Source organism: Lates calcarifer, linkage group LG24 (genome assembly GCF_001640805.2).
Source record: "Lates calcarifer isolate ASB-BC8 linkage group LG24, TLL_Latcal_v3, whole genome shotgun sequence".
Classification (NCBI taxonomy): Eukaryota; Metazoa; Chordata; class Actinopteri; family Centropomidae; genus Lates; species Lates calcarifer.
The window spans coordinates 11762132-11780700 of record NC_066856.1 but is presented as its reverse complement, the minus strand read 5'-3'; the positions used below and the strand labels follow the sequence as shown (position 1 = coordinate 11780700).

General features: G+C 45.9%; 2 protein-coding genes across 2 annotated transcripts; one reads left to right on the top strand and one right to left on the bottom strand.

Annotated features, from left to right (window-relative positions):
* The first annotated feature begins 239 nt into the window (after nucleotides 1-239).
* wasf3b (WASP family member 3b) lies at nucleotides 240-12336 on the top strand. Its single transcript, XM_018673889.2, has 9 exons — nucleotides 240-375; nucleotides 4514-4670; nucleotides 6793-6927; nucleotides 7203-7356; nucleotides 8107-8224; nucleotides 8434-8615; nucleotides 8739-9014; nucleotides 9461-9774; nucleotides 10874-12336. The coding sequence occupies exons 2-9, from the start codon at nucleotides 4538-4540 to the stop codon at nucleotides 11029-11031; spliced, it is 1470 nt and encodes a 489-aa protein (XP_018529405.1). The 5' UTR covers nucleotides 240-375; nucleotides 4514-4537; the 3' UTR covers nucleotides 11032-12336.
* On the bottom strand, nucleotides 12069-18339 carry gpr12 (G protein-coupled receptor 12). The gene is made up of 2 exons (XM_018673891.2): nucleotides 18088-18339; nucleotides 12069-17121 (listed from the first exon to the last, which is right to left on the bottom strand). Exon 2 carries the CDS (start codon nucleotides 17107-17109, stop codon nucleotides 16081-16083), a length of 1029 nt encoding a protein of 342 aa, XP_018529407.1. The 5' UTR covers nucleotides 17110-17121; nucleotides 18088-18339; the 3' UTR covers nucleotides 12069-16080.
* Nucleotides 18340-18569: the final 230 nt, after the last annotated feature.

Sequence of the window (18569 nt, the reverse complement as noted above, 5' to 3'; positions counted from 1 at the left end):
AAACCCTTAAACCCTTATAATTTTGATAAAGTGTGGGACCCAGTTGCGTTAAAAAAAAAGCCTTCTTAAGCTCTTCAGCAACGCCCAATCATAGCCCCGCCCCCTCCATTTGCAACAGCGCTCTCGAGCCGGGGAGTCTCCCTGTCACTCATTTCTTTCGAGAAACGCTATTGGTTGATCTGAACGTCCGTCACGTGTTAAATCCCCTGCTTTGACATGTGATTGGTGAATGGGGCCGGTGGGCGCGTCACAGTCCTCAAAGGATTTTTCCCCGGAGTGGCCAGACGGGCTGGGGGGACACAGGATGGCAGAGCTAATAGGAGTACCTAACGGGACATGCGGACGGGCTGATTTCTTCTAATATTTCAAGTGCTGGTGAGGGCCTTACGATACTTTTTACAGCCATTACGAGCACCTTTTATCATAATGATGTAATTTGTGTGGTTATTTCTGTTGACTGTTGTCTCATTTGTCCAAACTAAGAAGTCGACCACTGGACATAAGCTAGCTAACCAAGTGGTCAGTTGGAGCGGACCCCCAGTTGAGGATAATAAACGGACTCTCCGTAGGCGAAACCTGCCTTAAACAATGTATATTTCCTCCCTCTGATGGATAACTTTAAAGCTTTTTTTAACCACATAATTGATGTTGGTTGTGTACCTGTGCGTTAATCAACTGTTGGACATCTAGACATAAAACGGTTGGTTAAATTTAAGATTAAAACTGGCAGAAATTCACGAGAACCGAGGTAGATGAACAGATGTGGGTCAATCCATCAGTAACGGGAAGCGACGGTGCGGAACAGTGATTGATCGCGGCTGCCATTAGTTCACGCCTGCGTGTGTGTGTGTGTGTTTCTCTAAATGTGCGTCTATCATCTGTGGGGAGGGGAGAAAGGGAGTGTGTGTGTGCGTGGATAAATGGGGGGGGGTTAAGACATAGTACATGGTAATAACTTAAGGGTAATATTCATGTGATGACTGAGTCTAAGTTAAGTGTTGAATTAGTCATAGTTATAGATACTACACTGTTCATCTCCAGCTGCAGCTATTCACTATTCACTATCACGTTTTAGACTAACTGATTACTGAGGAGCCCAAAAATATAAAAATACATCAAACTGAAAATCTGTCAAACAACCAGAAAACAATCAATTCATGTCAAAAAATGCTGTTTTTATTACTTGATTGGTTTCCAATTCTACCACTTGACTACTTGATGAATCAGCTGTTAAGCCTATTGAATCACCAGTGTGACATAATGAGGATTATGACAACTTTGGGTCATGTCTGCATTAAAAAGTCAGGTATTTTAATAAGAATAATCCTGCAGATTTACTCGACAGATATTAGGGCTGGGTGAAGATAATGAATAATTTTTAGATATTAATATACTGTATATAATAATATTGAAAATGTATGCAAACATACCCGCATATTAAGTCATTAAACTGATGTGCAAAGCAATCGACCAAACTCTTCAGTGATAAATATTGTTAGTATCTAATCACAGTTTGCTCTGAGTCATTCATTTGGAGGTGTATAATGATGGAATGATAAGATTATATCAAATATTATTAATTGTCACCCAACCCTAATAGATATAGGAAAGAAGGTTAAACTCAGAGTGCTAGTACTGTCAGTCTTTCACTGGGATAAGGAGATGTTCCTGGACAGGCGCAATGTCACAGCAGAAATTCATATTTAGGGCAGTGTGACCTGACGTAATCCAATCTGCATTATTCATAACATCAGAACAAGCAAAACAGCCTGCAACACAGGACGCTGCGCTCGGCTCATAAATTGGTAATGACTCCCCTTTCAGTTCTTAATGGAGTTCTCACGTCTGTAGTAAAGGCCTCTCCTATCTCTGTGTATCTGTGAGGAGATGTGGGCATCCTGCAGAGGAGTCACAGGGGAAGTGTGTTTTTACTCTGAACGCAGCCTGAATGTCACCCCCTCAGAGGATCAAAGACATTTTTGCTGCTGATGGGACTGTTAAAATGCTGCTAATGGGACATTTGAGAGGCTGCCTGGTGTGTTTGTTGGTACGTGTTTGTTTGCTTGAATGCTTGCAAGTGCATGTTAGGTTGTAATAATTTATCAAAACACATGACAACAAAGAGGAGTGAGAATTGCTAAGTACAGGAGTGAGAATCTGTGTTTGGATAGCGTGTTCTTTTCCAGTGTTGTGGGTGAGATGTTCAGGCTTTACTCTCCCTTTCTTGCCTCGGCCCTTTCTCCCTGTGAGTGAGTGGTGGATGAAGGAGGAGCGCTCACTCGCTACGCTTTCACTGCAAAGAGTACAGGGGGCCTTAAAGAAGGTCGAGGAGGAGGAGGGGGAGGATGCATGGGAGAGCTAGCTCTGTTGCCGTGTGAACGGAGCTCTATTGTCCCGGGAACCTTTCAGTGGCTTCCCCGAGGTCCCTGTTCCTACCCCTCCCCCCACCCTGATACACTCTTTCTCCCTCACACAAACACACACACACTTTGTCCACCTCTTAATGTTACGCGCAACCCATTCTTGCTCTCCCTCAAACTGTCTCATTCACTGTCTCTTTCCTGTCTCACACTCTTATCCCACTTGGTGTCTCTCTCATTGCACCCTCCCTCGCCTCTACACTCTCCCCTCATTTCTCACAAGCAGACTAGGCCCCGTCCCTCCTCCCTCCTCCCGCTCACCCCCAGCCGCTCATTATTTCGCCTCATTGATGTGATTGTCATGCCAGCCCAGACAGTAGAAGCAAAAACATGCAATCTTCTCATTTGCATCACCTCCTTCCAATACAACAAGAATCTCCATGTTTCCAAAATGTTTATGCAGGCCACTAAAACCTAAGCAGCTCTTTTCCTCCAGACCAGACTGTACTGGCTGAATTGAGTGTTCTTTGTGGCAGCACAAGATGGTGTAATTTTACCCTTTTGTTTTCTCTCATTGGCGTGAGGCTGTTGGGCTTTGCAGGGGGTCACTAGCTGAGAAAACGGGGCCAGATGAGGACTCGGCTGGTGGGAATTGGCCCCGGCGAGCAGAAGTGTCTCTTTTCTGTCGTGGCCAGCTGTAATGACACGATCTGTAATTACAGTAGTTTCCTGCTGAGACACTGATAGCACAGCACTGCTGCTTGCTTTGTTGGTTATTTATTGTAATGAAGATGTATCCTCACATTTTTATGAGATAAGGACTAAGGAATAAGGGATGGATATTTAAGGCAGTTAGAGGGCCCATATATTGTAGCTGTGATGGGTTAACAAAGATTTTAAAACCTATTTTCCAAATTTGTTGTGCTCATTAATGATTAGCTGCAAAGCCCAAAGAATGTAAGTTGTATTTCTAATACCTGTCAGCTATTATTAGCCCTCTGTCAGACTGCCAGAGCTCCTGTGTCTTTCCAACCTGCTTTTCTCTGAAGTGATTTTTTTGGCATAGCTGCACAGCAAAAGCTCTGGAACTGTAATTAAGCATAAAATCATTTGATTGGTGAGTCTAAAAATTGCACGTGGACGTTGTTGGGAAAAGGGTGTGTGCACGTTCCTATCTGTCTCTCCGTTTGTCCTCCTGGGTTGCTTCTTGAGCCGTGGCTGTATTGTTCTGGCCAAGTGTTTTGGACAGGAAGGAGAGATGTGACACGGAGGACCAGGAAACAGGAGCCAGACTCGGGCCACGAAAACAGGAAGCAGGAAGAAGAGCCTGTAAGATGGCCACCCCGATGCACCCTGGGATTTCTCCTGCTTTGAGTAATCATCTCTGGTCCTTTGAACTACAGAGGGTTCAGAGTTTCTGATTAAAGCCGATCTGGGATTAGGGTGTGGGCAAGTTTGTAAACTCTATGTATTCTCTAGAGAAAGTGATGAAACAGTTCAGAAGTCTTTATTCTTGTTCAGGATTCCCATTTTGACTGTTGGTGGCCCATGATTGTCCATGTTGTTGGTGCTGACCATATCCACAAATCTGTGTTTGTGTTGTCCAGCTGGGCCTGTGACAAGCCGGCCTGGGATTAGCTGGCACGCTGTATCTTCCTATCCCTAATGCTTTAATCTCTCTGCTGGTCGCCACAAGTCTTGTGGCTTTGGGACACTGTTGGTCATCACTGTTGGTTCTCTATAGGCTCACTGCTTTACTTGTTTTTACATACAATAAACATACAGAGAGTTGACAGAATAATGTGTACATCTTTCAATAAAATGCGATCCAATACAACAATGCTACTGTAAACTATGTCCTCAGAAATTTATTTATATGGGGGGCATTCCCTTAAATAGGGAGGTGGTATTTATTGCAAGTTTATTGCATTTGACTATAACTGAGTGACTTCATGTTCACTGTCTCTCACTTCAGTCTGAACTAGAGCTGGGTGATACTGACAGAATCAAGTATTAATTTTCAATCAGTGCCTTGGGATTAGTTACGTAACTATATTTTGAGCATAGTCCTGTGTTTTTGTACAATATTTCATATAAATTAGGGTGGTTTGGTGTTAAACAGTGTGTGTTTGTTCTCCATGTTTCCCCTGCAGTTTGTGTCGGTGTGAAGCTTCGCCATGCCGCTGGTGAAGAGGAACATCGAGCCCCGTCACCTCTGCCGAGGGGAGCTCCCCGAGGGCATTGGCAGCGAGCTGGAGTGTGTGATGAACAACACGCTCTCTGCCATCATCCGTCAGCTCAGCAGCCTGAGTAAGACACACACACACACACACTTAAAACATGCACATACACACACACATGCACGCAATGTAGCTTTTCAGGAAGAGGCTGCTTAAAAAAAACACACAAATAGAGTTTTTTGTGAAATATTAAAAACAGAAACTTTGAACCTCCTCAGGCTATAACTTGAATATGACAACTGTCCACACTGTGTGTAGCCTCTTTGTAGCAGGACAAGATCACATGCTTTCATCATTAATCCTGAAGCTGCGATTGATTTGGGTGTTGTCATGGTAACGGGGCCTGGGGTCACTGGGCTAGCAGCCGGCTTACAGCGTCCTCGCACTGGAACATGGAGAGTTGAAATGTAATCCTTTTAGATAGCTCTGCAGAAATGAACTTATCTGGACAGCTGTGTGCATGTGACAGCGCAGACACACTGTGTGTGTGTTAGTGTGTACATGTGACTGGATGTGTGTTAACCGTGTTTGTGTTGTATATTGAATGTTACGCTCCCAAGGGCATCTATCTTCACATCCATCTTCCATGCCCATGTCCTTGTTTCATAACCCATCAACACTGTGCTACGTGTTGTCATATGACAGTTACCCTTCGCCCATTTATCCTCAGCTGCACCCATTTTCCCTCTCTCATACTAACTTTGTTGAGAGTTCAGTCTGTGCCCCTAACAGCATAAACTCAAACCAGTCCTTCACGCTGTTAACCCTCTATTTTTTGGCCCAGTCACATTCTGTCTGTGTCTTATTGTGTCAGGTTCCTGCATTGGGAGTGGGCCTTTCAACAGCAGCTGTGTGGGTTAAATATAAATACTCACACACAGGCCTGGCAGGAGTGTATCTACAGACTACATACACTGTGCATGTCTGTGTGGGCATATATGTGTATAAGCGAACCATAAGAATCCTCAAGAGAGGTCAGAGTTGACGGGGCCCAGCGTGCCGGATCTGTGATTCTTCCTTCCTCTAAATATTTTTCCTGCAGCCCATCCTGTCAGCAGGAGGGACAGAAATAACCCTTAGCGTGTGTTTGTGTGTGTTAGACATACCACCCTTTTACACATAGTGTTCTATACTTAAACAATATTATTAGACGTGCTGAAACAACTCTGGCTGGCTTTTAACCTGTGTTCTTCTAGGAGAGGATTCTTTTATCTGACAGTATGGCACATATCCCACCATTTGGAACCTGGTAGTAAAAGACCTTCTGCTCTTATTTAGCATTGGCTAAGAGTGCTGGAGCCTGGAGCGTATAGCTCCATTAGCCTTGGGCTGATAGTTGTTTCACAGTCACAACTTTTACGGTGGTTTACTTCCTCTTTCAGCCCAGCCCTCCCTTTACTATTTCACAGCAGAGTTATCTGTGCTTTGGAGGGTTAAGAACACATGTGCACAAGGGTTAGAACAAAAACAACAAAGTATTTGTTATCCAATCAAATGTCAAAGATGATGGCATTTCTCAAGCGTGAATCTTTAACCAGGAGCATACCCATTGGTTCACGCCATGTATTATAAGAACAGCAACCAATACAGGACCTAGGTGGCTATCTCCTTGTTTGATTAGAAATCAAAACAAGCGTTATTGGTTATGTTAATTTGTAACGTTCCTAACTCCCCTACATGTTGCTGACAACTTTCAGTTCACAAACACTGACGTGTCACCTCTCAGGTCTCTCAGTCTATATGTGTCAACGTGGGTTAATGAATATGGATATAGCTAACCCCTGTTGTAAACAGGGGTTGAGAAGTGTAGGATTTACAAATATTCAACTTGTCCTCATCAAACAGCTGGACTATAATAATGGATTTATGAGCCTTGCTTAATGGCACATCAACTTTTGGTGTGGGGCTGCACACAAACATACACATTGCAGGATTTGGATAATCTGTAGTCAGCTCGTATTAAATTATTCACGAGGAATGTTGCTATATGGAGTCGTATGAGACACCATTTCCTGCACAGACTCTGAAGAGTCTAGTTTCACAATGTGTCACATTACCAGTGTATTGATTGATTGTCTTCAGTCTCTGTGGGGATTTACTTGGCCCCAGATAATGATTACAAGTCTCCATCCTTCTCTCAAATTTCCTGTCTCTTTCTGCGCTCTTTCCTGTCTCTTTCTCTTCCTTTCCAGGTAAACACGCGGAGGACATATTTGGCGAGCTGTTTAACGAGGCCAACACCTTCTACCTGCGTGCCAACTCTCTCCAGGACCGCATCGACCGGCTGGCTGTCAAGGTCACGCAGCTGGACTCCACCGTGGAGGAAGGTGGGTCAGAGGTTAGAGGTCTGATGGCAAAGGCGCAGCAAGTCGTTACTCACTGCTGAAGTGCTGTCAGTCTTATGTGCTCTGCATTTTTGTATGAGGTTGCAGGACAGGGTTTTACAACCATAACATTTGAAAATAGCTGCACTTTTTCTGATACCCACCAGATGTTACTTTTCTTTTTCCCACGGTTAGGTTTTTTTTCCTCTCTTCCATTCGCTCCTTTTTCCTACAGACCACTCAATCATTTGTTTTCTCTTCCTCCTTCCTGTGCTCAGTTTCCCTGCAAGACATCAACATGAGGAAAGCCTTCAAGAGCTCTACCACTCAGGACCAGCAGGTGGTGTCCAAGAGCAGCGTGCCAAATCCTGTCAAAGAGATGTACAATGTGAGCGACAAGCCTCCACCTCTCAACATCCTCTCACCATACAGGTTGGTGCATACATGCTTATTGCTGTGGGTTGTAGTTGTTTTAATTGGTTAATCCATCCATGTGCTGACACTTATCTGTGTCCATGTCACATCAATTTAATACATTTTATCATTAAGAAATGTTGTTAAATATTGTTAAATACTACAAGGAAGTCCTGGAAAATGTGATATAATAATACACTGTTTTGGGACATATTATCCCTACTGGTTTTCCATCATACTTTGGCTGGTCTAACTGTAAGACAGATATTAAATTGCAGTCTGTGTGGCATTAAGAAGGTCTTAAACAGTCTTAGATTTAACTCAATGAACCGAGCAGAAACCCTGTTTCAAAGTTTCTGACCTACATTCACAGTGAAGCAGCAGATTTCCTACTGCTGTGTGATAGCTACTTTCATGCAGTGTGCTTTCCAGTACTTTAGGTGCATTACATATTTAGCATGGCTGACTCCAGTGGGAATCCACCTCCTAACCCTGACAACATAGCACACTTTTCCCTCAGTCTTTATGTCTCTCTTGGTCTTTTTTGGACTTTTTCATCTTGTTTCAGTTATGCCGTCTGCGATACGAACGCAGGATCCCCACTCATAATGTCACCCTTGTTTTTCCATCAGCCTTCTCTACTTCTTCAATATTCATAGAGTTACATCCCCCGTTCAGTCTTCTCACAGAGAAACACTGCCTAAATAGAGACAATACATTGACTCTACTTTTAAACCTGTTAAACCCTGTTGGTGTCTGTCTCTGTAGGGATGACCACAAGGAAGCACTTAAGTTCTACACCGATCCCTCGTACTTCTTTGACCTGTGGAAGGAAAAGATGCTGCAAGACACAGAGGACAAGAGGAAAGAGAAAAGGAAGCAGAAGGTACAGCTCTGTCATAAGGATCTCTTCGGCTTAATATACCAAGATTATAGTTTATTGTACCTGAAAGATTGTGGTTACTGGTGATGGTTACTGGTGCTGCTCTTTTACAGATTTTTAGAGATGAGAACTGATTTTTATCAATTATTTTTACGACTACTTACTGAAACAAAACAAAAACTAAAAACTCTGTTTCTTTCTCTTTGCTCTAGGAGCAGCGGCGTTGTGTGGATGGGACGTTACAGAGGGAGGTGAAGAAGGTCCGTAAGGCCAGGAACCGTCGGCAGGAGTGGAACATGATGGCTCTGGATAAGGAGCTGAGGCCGGACCATCGGCACACCATACACCGTGACAGAGGGGCTTCTTCTGAGGGCTCAATGTCGCCAGAGAACAGGTAGGTGAACACACAGAGTCTGATCATTTTTCTCATTCCTCTAGTCTGGAAACAAACTCACAGGTTTTTTTTCTGTTTTCACCTTCCATCATCTCCTGCACCTCCTTCCCTGCTGTCTCTCAGGGGTCACGGTCCCGATCAGCACCACTACCCCAACGCCATGAACCACGCCGGCCACGCCCACACCTACTCTGGCCCTCCGCCCAGCATCCTGGCCGCCCAGATGGCTGCAGGGCACACCGCCCGTGGAGGAGGAGAACTCGATAACAGGGGCAGGACTATGATGGCCTATCAGAGCGGGACACTGGGCCGCTCTCACCACCACCAAGTCCTTCTGCCTCCCCCACCCACTGAGGCGATGAACGGTGGCTCTATGTCCCTCCCACCGGTAGACTACAGGTAAACATAAAAGACAAACCAGCTAGTAATTCAAACCTGTTCACTATTCATATACACCTCTCGCATTTTCAATTCTATATATCTTTATAGTATTTATCAGAAACAAAACAAACACAAATGCACATCAAATAGTTTTCTTCAGGAGTGTATAATCATAAAAATTCAAAGGAAAAAAATCAGGATAAAAATAATAAATTTGTTTAAAAGTTATTATATATACTTAATCCAGCTGACAGAAGCTGAGCTGCTTCACTCATGCAACAGTAGTACATCTAATAGTTATATACTGGTATGAAATCATCTTTGAGGTAATGCTGCCACCTAGTGGTTCAGTATCTTCAGGCTTTGCTCTCAAACCCTGATGACTGTACCATTAGTGTGAAGCACAGATGACTATGACTTTTTAGTCTTGTACTCATTCTCCTGTCACTCTGTCTCTCTTGCAGTATGGATGGCTACGCCAACACAGGTCCTCCTCCCCCTCCTCCAGCCCCTCTCATCCCTTCTGTCGGGACTGCCTTTGCCTCACCCCCTGGAGGTCCCATGCCCCCCGGACCTATGGCTGGCGCCGGTGGCTACGCTCCGCCTCCGCCACCTGTATCTGGAGCTCAAGCGGCTCCACCTCCTCCTGGTCCTCCACCTCCTCCCCTTCCAGCTGGTGCCTCCCACTCCACGATCCACAAGATGTCCTCCTCTGCACCCGCTGAGACCTCAGTGGTCAATGATGCCCGCAGTGATCTGCTGGCTGCTATACGTATGGGTAAGAGCTATAGTGTGCATGTGTGTGTGCCTATAAAGATGAGTTATTTTAATCTGTGTATCTTCTTTAGAACAATATACATTTGTATTACAGAAGATTTGTTGTTTTAAAAATTCAAAAAATATATTAGCACTAACATAAACTTGTTGTTTTACAGCATTGATTCAAAGAGGATTTACTGTGACTGATTTGACTAATCACCAAAAAAAAGATTCTTGAATGTCAAAGTGAAAACAGATCTCTACAAGGTGATCTAAATTTATTACAGACTCCAAAGGGGGTGAACACTTTCTATTGCCACAGTATCGTATTAAGAAGTAAAAAATAACATTTTCAGTCAAATGATCTGAATATATTGAGATCTCATTTCAGTTAAATCTTTAGCAACAGAACTATTTGTCCATTGTGAATTATTTATTTAAATAGCTTGATTTTTGTATCTTGTAACCTTACCAGTGTGTCTTTATGTGGGGAAAAACATTTTGGTTATTTTTTGGGGATTAGGCAGTACCTAATCTCTCACACACAGAAATGGATCAGACAGATTTTAAACTAGTCCAGTTAAAACCCATTATCTAATAATCCACTTATTATTTTTTAGTAAATACTAAGGTGAAAAAATGGTCAATTGCAGTTTTCAGCTGCATCACAAAATGTCTTATATGCATCTCAGTATCTCTTACACGCATATGAAAAGTTGTCATAATAAATGAAGCATACACACTTCCCTAAAGGTGGTCTAGATAACTCAGTAATATTGCACTTTTTGTTTTATACTTTTCCAATTAGAGTGATCAGGATCGGGCTATTTTCGTTGGTCTCTCACTTCACTTGTATTTATTACTTAGCATATTTTCTCATTTCAGGGTATTTACAACAAATTTACAGTTAGCATGCTTGATAAATGATAAGATGCTAAAAGAAATAGGGTGTTTTGATGTGAACCTTTATCAAGAAATTAAAATAATGAAGGAAATAATACTGAAGTGAAGCTACTTTTCTTTTCACTAGTTCTCCTACAGCTTCTACTTTCTTCTTAATGAGTGTTCAAGTTAAAATAAAAAAAAAACATGGATTTACACTTGTTATTGTCCTGCAGGCATCCAGCTGAAGAAGGTGCAGGAGCAGCAGGAGCAGCAGGCGAAGAGGGAGCCAGTTGGAAACGACGTGGCCACCATCCTGTCGCGACGCATCGCTGTGGAATACTCTGACTCCGAGGACGACTCCGAGCTGGAGGAGAATGACTGGTCGGATTAACCACCGAAGACACACACACACACACACACACTCAAGAAGACACACAATCAGCTGATCTCACTCGAAGGAATGCCCACTGCAAGCACACCCACGGGTTCTCACACACTTTGTTGCCGAAAACACACACACACTACTACACCTACACACAATCACATGCTGTAGGTTGATATAAGCTGAATGGTCCAAAACTGGAAAACTGGGGGTGTATTCAAGATGCATAAACACTGTAAAGAGACTAGTAATATACTGTAATGCTGACCACTCTGTGAAACATTAACATTCAGTTTGATCATTATATTTCAAAGCATTGTGAATACACCCCAGTGGCTGTTTCTCTACCTGTTATAACACTATAGACACCGTGTGAAGGTGCTTATTTCATGTATAGTCAAAGCTTGAGAGAGTTATAGAAGAATTAGAAACTTTCCTCCTGAGCTAACCAATGTACTTGTCTTTTTTTAATGTTTTTACTCAAACACTTGCGTATGCCATAGATCATGAGGTAAGTTTTTAACATGATGACAATAACTGGAAGTGAGGAGCTCAGTGGCAGCTGCGATCAATGATATGATGGATTCAGGCCACTGAGCGAGTGACTGCAAGGAGCGTTGGAAATGCTGTGGTGAAAGATGGATGAGAAGGCGATATGTAAAAAGTCTTATTGATCATAAATATGATAATTGATTGAGCCATCTGCGTCTGCAATCGCTCAGTGCTGCACGGGAGGGGTACGGGGTTGAGGTGGGGGCGGGGGTGCGAGTCATGTATATGCTAGTGTGAGCTCTGTAACCTTTGACCCAGAGAAAAATAAAATGATGAATGAAAGCTCACGGCCCCGGGCTGCCACGTCTCTTTACTGCTCCACCGTCGGCATAGAGATGACACATACCTGGCTCTAAGACTTCAGTTTCCATGGTAACCGTACAGCTAAGAAGGGAGTTGCCAGGGAAACAGAAGAGTGCGAAAAAAGGGGAGGGGGGATGTGGAGGGGGAGCACAGAGCCAGGGCGAGGATGAACAAATTAGTCAAGGCAGGAGTTTTATGCACAGCACATGTTTGTTTTTAATACAAAATTAACAAGATCTCTCAGTGGAGTGAACTAACCAAAGCAATAAAAAGTACAACTAACACCTTGGAAAAATAGACACCACGTTCACACAAATGTTTTTTTTTGTTTTTGTTTTTTACAATATCTCAGTTAAGTTAGTGCATGTTGATTATCGTTAATACGTTTCATTTTGCAGATACTTAATTTGTTGTGCCATTTTCATCCAAAAAATAAAGTGCATTTCACATTGAAAACTATGCATACGTCTACACAAGATGCTGTTACTGTGGTGTCCCCCCTTATCTCCAACCCCCACCCCAAAACACACACACATTCACAGGCCCTTGAGTGTTTTGATATTTAGCTCTAGATTAGTAACCACCAGAAAGACACCTCCCGTCGTTGGCTACACCTTTTTTTAAGCCCCCCTGGTGGCTTTGTCCATCCCTGTGCTGTTACACTGTGAGACCATTCAGTAGATAAACAGGTGTGTGTATACAGAGAAGTATTACATCCAACATCACAGTCTTTAACTATCCTTGGATACAAAGCCCTTGTTCACACCTGCTCAACCATGAGACAATACTGCAACAATACCGGCGGCTGCATGAGAGGAAAACATTCACCAATCAGACAATCAGTCGTATACCATTTTCTTTCTCAAACACCCCCACCCACCCACACCCCCTCTCTCCCCCATCTGTGTAGCCATATCGTCCATTATTAACCAGCCTTTACAAACTGGTACATATTGAAGCGAGGAAAGTTAAAACGTAACAGAACAAGTTCTACACCAACAGCCGATGTGGAGAAATGTCATTCCCCCCAAAAAAAATAAAAAATAAAAATGGTGCAACCCAACTCATCCCCCTTAGTTTGACTGGCTTTGGTAGCACCATGCACGGTGGGTGGTATAAAGTCCCTCCTCTTATGCATGCCTTATTTACAGAAACAAATGAGTCAAGAGGAGGGGTGGGGGGGTGGGGGGTATCAGTTAAACAATTTGATTATTACTACATTCAGAAAAAGGCTTTACAGCGCCATTATTATCATACAACATCAGAATCTGAAAGAATTCAGGCCAGACTAAAGTGGAAAAAAATAGAACTTTTCAATGAATATAACAAAATAGACTTTTCTCCAAAGGTAAAGGAATAAGAGTTTGTGATGGTTTGTGATGTGCCAGCCTGACCTGTTGGTGCTCATCGAATAACTACAGGGTTCAGTCTGACACTGTGCACAAGTTCACATACACAGGCTACGTTCCAATGCTTAGAAATGCTGCTCTTTAGCTTTCCTTACTCATTCCCTTCTCTTTTTTCTTTTCTTTTTTTAATGCTTTGCACCTGATCTGAGTCCAGAAAGACGAAGACCGGGAGCTCCTTAAGTACCTCTATCAGGCTCACCAGAGGGGAGGCAGCAAGGAAGGAGAAAAGGAGCATTATCTTTGTATTTGGAAGCGGCCGTTTTTAGCTCATAGAATCATTCAGAGGTCACTTAACGGACACCTGCCTCGGCCAGACTAGATTGATTTAAAGTAGAGTAGAATATTAGTGATATAGAGGAGACAGAAAACACACAGCAGGACTAGGATCCCAGTTCGTTCAGAGTCCCTCTCACTTTGGCTTGAAGTGCTGGAGCGTCCACATCCTAGTCCTGTCTCCCTTCAAAATAGCTCTACAAAACACGTAACGAGGCCACTTCTCTCAGAATTGACAGGAAGACTGGCAGCATTATCCTTTAAGGTCAGGGGGAGGGGGGTCAACAGGAATTTCTGTTCCTGTTTTGGTCCCTCCCCTCCGCCCTGACAACACAAGGAGACAGATTATGGTCTGCTGAGCTGCTGGATCACAAACACACGCACGGACACACACATGCACACACCCAGAGGCCATGCAACTCATACCGTATGCACAAAAAAAAAAAGGAAAAACACAGTTCCCAGATCACGCACTGACACTTGAGGTTACGACACTCAGGACAGTTCGTATGCTCACAAAAAGGCAGAGGCAACAACAACAAATAAAAAAACTTCATTCCCGGTGTGACGAATGATCAAAGCCTGGTTTAGGGGTTGATCGTGGAGGAATGAGGCAGGGGTGTCACCGAGAACAAGATGAGTCCAGCCCGGGAGTGATTTATCCTACACACACACACACACACACCCAATCTGAAGATGTACCACTGAAGCATCACTTTGAGCCTGTTCACTACCAACACATCCCCACCTGTCGTGGTGCTTCACTCTGCGGGGAAGAAGTTGTGGTGGGACGTGGATGTTATTGCTGTCTGAGTATTGCTTCACATCTAAAAAATAACTACCATTCACGGGCTAGTTATTGCTGACATGATCTGTATGAATGAAGAATTGGCGTTACATGGTTTTTGCGGGTTTGCAGAATAGTTTTGGGACCAGCAAAGTAAGTCAGAGCAGCTGGTGGTGGTGGGATGGGTTGTGATTTGGGCTTCTATCACATTACAGTAAGCTGATCTCAAGGCAGAGCTGTACTCTGAACCCTAAACGCATCTGCTCTATACAGTGAAACAATTCAAATTTTGTAACCATCCAGTGATGACTGTAGCTCTTTCAGTGTGATACCTGTGAAGTACACTGTGGTACATAAACAAAATTATTAGGGTCACGGTGACATCAGGGTGCTGTGACACATCGCCTCCAGTGGCCTGTGTGACCTACCACACTGAACTCTGAAAAGAGAGAGGGGGGATCTGTGCTTGTTGCATGCAAATTACACTGAGGTCTATCATGCAGATCAGATATGATGTGGTGGGGGCGAGGCTCTTTAAGGGCCGATAAATGGAATTACATTCAGATTTGAAGAGAATCACCTATGCATGTTCAGAGGATTCCTTTAGGGGTAATATATTTGATATTGGTGTCATCATTTTAAAAATGATCAAGTCTGATTTGTTGGGTTTTCTCAAAGTAAAATAATGCAGCAACCTCCAGACAGTCAAAAAGCAATTTCTAAAGGTGAAAGAGAGGGGGTATAAAGTGGTTACATAATCTAATAGGTCTATGCTCGATTTGGTGCTGCCATAGCTACTCATAAAAATGGAGGAGAGGGGGTTAATGGTGGGGGTCTCCTGGCTCTTTGTCTTAAGCCTCCCAGACGCCAGCACAACTAAAACACATTCGCGCACAAACCGGGGAGAAAAGAAGACAGGGGGAAATTGGAGAGGCGATGAGGAGAAAAAGAGGAAGAAGAAGCGGCTTGATTTCTTTCTCGGCGTCTGTGGAGGACGCAGGGCGCGGATCAGAGAGCGCCCGGGTCTATTTTTAGCTCTCCGCGGCTGTTTAGCTTTCGACGCACGTTCAGAGTGCAGCAGCAGAGCGCCGGGATGCTGCTCCAGACGGGCTTTACTGTGGAAATGCCTGCGTATTCAACCGCGGACGCTCACACTCTCTCTACTCTCCCCCTCCTCTCTTTCCTCTCCTTTTTCTCTCCTCTCCTCGCCGCACACGCGCCGCTTTGTCAATCCACCGTGCGCTTTTACGCACAGGCGCAAATCAATAACCCCTCCCTGTGCGAACAAAAACAAGCACGTGTCAACCAAAGGTCTGGTGGTGGTTAACTATATGCACATTCTATATACAGCTGCTGCCTGTAACATGTGATGCACTTAGCGCTCTCTGCAGAGCAGAGGAAGGGCGTGGCACGGCTGGAACGGGGAGAGGGGGTGGGGGCGGGATGAAGGGATGCAGCACGCGCGGTGGCTGCCTTTGCTGGGGAAGACAGTGAAATACCTTGCCCTATGGTGGTTGCAACAAATAAGGGGGAAAAACACCATGGGCCCAGGTGGGCTGTGGATAACAAACCAAACTGCCTCTGCCAGTGACATCTCCAGCCAGAGCTGAAGCCACAGCCCTCTGCCACTTCCCCTGACCTCCCCCTGCTGCTGCTCTCCGTGACACCGGACAGACCCAGTGAGGAGCAGAGCTGACCCAGGGCGCCTCTCTCTTCCCACCTGGGTCTGCTCGGTCAGACGTCACTAGGGGTCCTTGCGCGCTGGGCCACGCTGGCAGGCACACAGCCGCAGCACACCAGCCACAGCGCCTTCTGGATCTCCTGGTTCCTGAAGGCGTAGATGACCGGGTTGATGACGGAGTTGTAGGTGGCAGGCACCAGTGTGGCGTAGGTATAGAGCGGAGGGTAGGTGTAGTCAGCAATGAGGGAGTAGACAGTGAACGGCATCCAGCAGGCAGCAAAGGTACCCAGGATGATGGCCAGCGTCGACACGCCCTTCCGCGTCGTGACGTAGTGGGGCGTGGCAGCCAGGAAGTGGTGCTGGAGGGCGATCTGGTGAGCGTGGCGCATCACGATCTTGCAGATCTGGACGTAGAGTTGCAGCATGAGGCCAAAGAGCAGCAGGAAGGAGACGGACAGGACGGCGATGTTGTTTTTCGTCAGCGGCCGAACCACGCTGCACGTCGCCTCCTCCGCCAGGCAGTTGACCCCCGTGACCGGGAGCAGGCCCAGACACAGGGAGAGGCCCCACAGGAGCACGAGCATGGTGTAGGTGAAGGCCGCCGTCCGCTCCGAGTTGTAGGTGAGGGCGTAGTACAGCGACAGGTAGCGGTCGATGGTGATGGCCAGCAGGCTGAAGACGGAGGCCGAGAAGGAGGCCACCACCAGGCCCACGGTCAGCAGCTGGGCCGAGTCAGAGTGAAGCAAGTAGGCACAGGTGAAGTGGAGCACCAGGCCCAGGCCGGCCAGCAGGTCGGCCAGCGCCAGGCTGCCGATCAGCAGGAACATGGGGGCCCTGAGCGCCGGGTTCTGCCAGATCACCAGCACCACCAGGGCGTTCTCGCAGGCTATCAGGGTCCCAGACGAGCACAGCACGATGTCCCAGGGGTTGACGAGGAGGGGCAGCTGGCTGGGCGGGAGCGAGTCCTCCGGCGAGAAAGTCCCCAAGCTGGTGCTGTTGTCCATCGGTCCCCCGCCTCCGCTGGCCCATGCTGTGGGGTCAGGGGTCAGCCAGCTGGGGGTGACCGGTGGCTCTTCACTCATTGTGCCCCCCGTCTGAAATTGACACAAACACAAATGCTCACACACACACCATAGTGACATCCTAGTTAAACGTTTGATATACAAAGTTAGGTTATAGCAACAGTGGTGGCATGCACACACTCAGGCATAAAAGGACCACAAATAATCTTTGTGTGTGTGTGTGTGTGTGTGTTTCTGTTCTGTTTTCTTTTTTCCCCTTTAGGTCGTTGTTGTCCCCCTGCCACCCCCCACCCCTGTGCATGTCACTGGATTTATGTTGCTTTTAAGACACCTGTGTTACTCATTCCACAACAACACAAAAATGGGCACAGCCAAGGTTACATTCTCTGTGTGTATGTGGGCCTGTGAACGCACATTATGCAGGAGCACACACTAACCTTAATGCCGCTGTTGTACAACTAGGAATTAACTACCTTGAGCTACACAAAAACGAGTCTATGTCATTCTAAATCTCACCAATCTTTAAATAATAAAAGCCTGTTTAGAGGTATTTTCCTCTGGGAATTAAACCCAGCCTGTTATAGCTGAGGCCTTAGACCGCACGTGAAGAGCTATTTATTAATGCACGAGGAGAATAAGGCTTTGCAGCACATCTCAGGCCACATTTCCTGACAGCAGATATCGATAACCCTCCACCGGCACCGGCAATAATTCACGCAGCTGTCAGAGACCAAGTGCCGCTCTCCACACAGCAGACGATACCGCACCCGTCATGGAAACACAGCCTCTCTCTCTCTCTCTCTCTCTAACTACCGCCATACATGCACCGCACAGTGGTGGCCATATGGTGTGCTGCTTTACCCTGTGCACCTTATGGGGGAAAAACCACAGTGGTTGCTCCACGTCAGCGAAAGGATGCTGGAGGGAGAGAGGGGAGAAAAAAATGCAGCCTGCTCCCCCACTCCACCCCCCCACCCCCCGTGCATGAAAAGAGATGCTCAACAATTCCCATTCCACCGCCGCCACCACCCAGCCTACCTTGACTCTGTGAGGTGAGACTTTCCGTCTTAGATGGAAGAACGACAGCCTGGTATTTCCATGTTATTGATAAGGACGGTGCAGCGCCGGCGGACAGAGACGCAGCCAGAGTGGTTTTGGGGGGGAGTGAAGGAGGAGGCAGAAGGGGGGATGCTGGTCCTCTCTCCGCCTGAAAGCGGGGATGATGGAAGAAGAAGAAGAAAGAGAAAAGAGCGCGGAGCGACTGTGCCGTTAACGGCGCATCGCCGTGGACTGCGGCTGTGCGAGCAGCAGCGAGCGGCGGAAGAGAGGGAGAGGAGGAGGAGGAGGAGGAGGTGTGCGTGCATGTGTGTGAGTGTGGAGGGGAGGGAAGGGGAGGGGGTCGATGATGAAGGAGGAGTCCCAAATGGGCCAGACTACCAGAGACCGGTTGAACTCCATTAAAGAGCTAACTGTCTGGTCTCTGCTGTCTCGAGGACAAAGACAGGTGCAAGTGTGTGTGT

Bases quoted from the DNA above. Each gene is read 5' to 3' on its own strand.
- wasf3b (XM_018673889.2), top strand. From the start codon at position 4,538: ATGCCGCTGGTGAAGAGGAACATCGAGCCCCGTCACCTCTGCCGAGGG. The intron at 7,357-8,106 runs GTTGGTGCATAC...CTGTCTCTGTAG, and splicing joins AACATCCTCTCACCATACAG to GGATGACCACAAGGAAGCAC. The intron at 8,225-8,433 runs GTACAGCTCTGT...TCTTTGCTCTAG, and splicing joins AAGAGAAAAGGAAGCAGAAG to GAGCAGCGGCGTTGTGTGGA.
- gpr12 (XM_018673891.2), bottom strand. From the start codon at position 17,109: ATGAGTGAAGAGCCACCGGTCACCCCCAGCTGGCTGACCCCTGACCCC.